The 4,361-nt window shown below is 26.3% G+C and overlaps 3 protein-coding genes across 8 annotated transcripts in view; all 3 read left to right on the plus strand.

Moving 5' to 3' along the window:
- Positions 1–4,361, plus strand: part of LOC100572974 — a 57,267-nt gene that overhangs the window by 28,781 nt on the left and 24,125 nt on the right. The window lies entirely within an intron of this gene.
- Positions 1–4,361, plus strand: part of LOC100160785 — a 29,268-nt gene that overhangs the window by 14,350 nt on the left and 10,557 nt on the right. The window lies entirely within an intron of this gene.
- LOC103310700 (cell death abnormality protein 1) lies at positions 1,923–3,930 on the plus strand. Its single transcript, XM_029489480.1, has 3 exons — positions 1,923–2,081; positions 2,178–2,315; positions 3,600–3,930. The coding sequence occupies exons 1-3, from the start codon at positions 2,003–2,005 to the stop codon at positions 3,812–3,814; spliced, it is 432 nt and encodes a 143-aa protein (XP_029345340.1). The 5' UTR covers positions 1,923–2,002; the 3' UTR covers positions 3,815–3,930.

Consider the following 4,361-nt stretch of genomic DNA (forward strand, 5'->3'; position numbering starts at 1 on the left):
GCATGAAATGCCCTTAACAATTTTTTTTAAATTTATAATACTTGTGGGAATGTGAGAATGTCCAATACAAAGGAAAGTAAGTAGTAGAAAAACTTGGAGTAATTGATTTGACGGGTGGGGAGCAAAATAGATTATACTTTTTTATCAATTGTGTTGAAAAACATATAGGTACTGCTAAGGAGGTGACCCCCTTCTGCCCTCAAATAATTTAGCACAAATAAATTTAAACTATATACAATATACGTGTAAACATTATAAAACAATCCTAGATGTTTAATAGGACCATCAGATGTAGTATAAAATAAATGATACATTTTGTAGGTTCTATAAGTGATTACTCATTTGAAAAATATTAAGTTATAAAAAAGGTGGGTAAGTGGATGTCGCTCTGCTGTACAGTAGGTTACAAGTGGGTCACTGTATAATGGATATTAAAAAAATTTGAATTTCAAACGATCATAAAAATGTAATTTAACTTTCTTATAGATATTTTTTTTTGTGATAAAGGTAGATAATCTCATAAGGAATCTTGTATTGCATTTTAAAATCTTAGATTTAAAAAGAAAAATTTTTACGAATTCTTAACTCAAAATAATTTGCTAATTTTCGTGATTTTTCCATATTTTGCCAATTTTTGAACTTTAAATGCTTATAAAAAAAAACTGTGACTAAGGATTTTTAATATGTTTCATCTACCTTTGAAATAATATACTAGGAGGTTTCTATTAAATTTACAAGCTTTTTTAACCAACAAATAAAATTTTATTGATATTTTTAGAAAAAAAACTAAAAAAAAAATGGAAAATGAAAATGTTCCTAAACAGTTCAAAACAAATCATAATATTTTGAAAATTTCATCGTGTATAGAAAATGGAAATTTAAACAACCAGTGAAAATTTCATGTATCTACAGTCATTCGTTTTAAAGTTACATTAAAAACCAAAGTCAATTTTCTCGAAAACAGATTTTGCGTAAAAATTCCCGTTTTTTCTTAATTTTTCTTTTGTTTTTCACGGCGCTTTTGAAAACTATTGGAAAATTTTACTTTAGACTTCCCAAAGTACCAACTAGATTCACTTTCCTATCAGAAAAAGTACTGTTGAAGAAAATTCAAGCACTTTTACTGTCCTAAAAGGTGATGACAGACACAAAAAAAACTTAAAAATTAAAAAAAAAACACTTATCTTTGTAAAATCAATACATTCATCGTTCCACACAGAATCTAAAAGAAGGTTTGCAAGTGGGTGTCCCTCTACTGTACAGTAGGTTACAAGTGGGTTATTTTAATGGATGGTGTTAAATTTGAATTCAATGATATAATATCATACGGTCAGTCACCCTATAATATTACTGTACTCTATTCAAAATAAGACCGTGACCAGGCGGCCGAGTTGTGCGCATGGACGTGGCTTTGTTCCATGACAGCACCTGATGCATCGCCGTATGTCTGACCACCACCCGACGAAAACTGGTCGCCGTTTGGTCTCAGTCTTATTTTGAAGTGAGTATAAGTATATTTGTTGATAATTTTATATAATATATATAATATAAAATATATAATATAATATTATATATTATATTTATATAATATAAATAAAACTTAATTAATTAAAAGATGGGCTTTATAAGTAATTAAATCATAGGAAGTATCTCTCACTTATATATTAAGATTACAAACAATTTGAAATAAATTTAACTTATTAAAATAATTGTATATACATACCTATATTGATAATTGAGCAGTAGGTAGTAAAAAAATTAATAGGAATGTTAAAAACTTAAAATTATATAATGCTTGAAATAAGTAGATAAGTAAAAACCATTTTAAATTATATGTAACTATGTATATAAAGAAAATGGGTAAATAAAGAGCTAGACCCACATCTGAATGCCTAAATGTCTGAATACGACTTAACAGCAATTTAATAATTAAACAATTTCAGGTTGTGGGGAAAACTCTTATGGATCCGACTGTAAAGGAGTATGCTCTATACAGTCTGATATGTGTCGTGGTATGTTCATGTGTACAAGTTATGGATGTACATGCCCAACGGGACTAACCGGTCCATCGTGTAACGAAGGTAAATAAAAAATATACAGGCTTGATGAATATGATTGTATACACAAAAAAAATTGTAATTCATAGTTAATTGAATATTTATTATTTTATGATTTAGAATGTACAATGGGTACATATGGAGCTGATTGCAAACAAACTTGTTCTGAGAATTGTCTTAATGATATGTGTGATAAATATACAGGTATCTGCTTAGATGGTTGTTCAGACGGATATATACCACCACATTGCAGTGAAAGTAAGTGAATTTTTTAAATATTTAATGGTAAACAAACAAACCCATTATTTATGAATTAAATAATAATATGTTTTGCTTAATCAAATAAATCCATAACATTCTTCACGAAAGGTTATAAATACCTAGATTTTGGGTTTTATACAGGTTTAGGGACGTCACATATCTGGTAATAATTCTAATATTTGCAAATTTGCATATTTCTTGAATTTTTTTGTTTTGATTAAATTAATAATATAATTACTGTAGGTTATAAATTATAAGAATATTACTCAATGCATTAACAAGATATTGAAAATTGTGTTATACATTAGTTTGCTTCTATATTTTTCTGTGATATGACTAGGGGTAGAATTTAAATGTAAAAACAATTTTAAATTAATATGCATTTGTTTTCTTAAAAATGTGTGAAAATATACCACTTATACCTATATATTATTAAATAAACACATTTTCTATACGATTGTTTCAAATATCTATTACTCTAAATAAATAGGCTCACATAAACCAAAAAAATATGATAAAAATACGAATTATTCATAACAAATTCTATAATCTATAAAATTATCTCTATGATTATTTAAGCTATTTAAATGAACTACATGAAACGATCTTCTGTTTGACCTTAAAAAATTCTTATTTTAAGTTTTTCGAAGATTTCTCCACACCAACATCAACAAAATTGATCAATTCCATATGACGTACTTAAACATATTATATTAGTAAAGTTATTAGTTTTATGTGTTATCTATGTTATTTATTGGATGTTATTAAAATTACATAACTAATCTACCAGAAAACATAATATTTAGATTAGATCATAATATTACGTATATATTTCATACAAACATAAAAATGAAACAACGATTTCGATCATTTAATGTATAAATTAGAATATTGTAAATTATTTTAATTGAGTAGGTAACTGTTTAGGCACGGTACTAGGGTAGGTAGTGGGGACTCAGGGATTGACTGGGGCACTGTGCTACTGTAAAATTGCACGGTGGTCCGATGTCATATTATGTTCCCCCGAGATGATAAAAAATAATCCATCTGGTTATATCCACCTGGTGGTATAATATTAATATCAATATTGAAGATTTTTTTAGTATATCTTCTATTTAGGTACTATTTAGAACACCTTGATAGTGGATCATATTGATCCACTCCACTAAACTCAACTTTAAAAAAAGTACTTATAGCTCATAAACTAATCATCTAAAATTAAATATAATAAAATAAATTGTACTTACTACTAACTATATTGTAATGTGTTTGGTTTTATAGAATATCCATACTTCATTAACCCACCTACACTGCGTTTTGCCAATTACGATGCGATTGAACTAGAATTGGATTTTCAAGAAAATAATATAAGAGGAGGAGACAAAATTATAAAGCCAAAATATTATCAATTATTGTATAAGGTTATTGCAATTAATACAAACATTTTTGATTTTTATTTCTACATAAGCCATGACAACGCATACGTCATGCAATAATGTATCTTTCCGTGTATCAAATTATATTATACTATTTTTTTTAACTATAAATTAAATAGGAGATAACGTTTTACAATATACGATTTTTCAAGGTTGGGCAAGTTAATGATTTTTTTAAACTCAGTTGAGTTAAGATAATATGCACCAATAAAAAAAAAGTTAAAGGTTAAAAGGTAATTTAACTATAGGTTAATTCAGTTAAGTTAAAAGTAATACACAATTTTTATAAGCTTTTTATTAAGTTAAAAAAAAAGTTAATTACTATAGCATACTGAATTTTTTTCCAAAACTAAATTAAAGACTATAGGTGTTTATACTTTATAGGGTATTTCCATTTAAGTTAGATTCGAATGATATACATTTTTAACAATTCACGGTAAATGAAAACGAAATAGACTGAAATAGTGAAATATTATAAAATTAAAAACGAAATAAATGAACTTTACTTACTCCTTAAAATGAAAAATTAATTCGTTAATTTCATGTTAATTAAAATTAAATTTAGTAAAATAATAGTTAAGTTAACGAAAAGCCAAAAGTAACTAGT

Source organism: Acyrthosiphon pisum, chromosome A2 (genome assembly GCF_005508785.2).
Source record: "Acyrthosiphon pisum isolate AL4f chromosome A2, pea_aphid_22Mar2018_4r6ur, whole genome shotgun sequence".
NCBI lineage: Eukaryota > Metazoa > Arthropoda > Insecta > Hemiptera > Aphididae > Acyrthosiphon > Acyrthosiphon pisum.

Coding starts and splice junctions, on each gene's coding strand:
- LOC103310700 (XM_029489480.1), top strand. CDS start 2,003: ATGTGTCGTGGTATGTTCATGTGTACAAGTTATGGATGTACATGCCCA. Junction 2,082..2,177: donor CGGTCCATCGTGTAACGAAG/GTAAATAAAAAA, acceptor TTTATGATTTAG/AATGTACAATGGGTACATAT. Junction 2,316..3,599: donor ACCACCACATTGCAGTGAAA/GTAAGTGAATTT, acceptor TTGGTTTTATAG/AATATCCATACTTCATTAAC.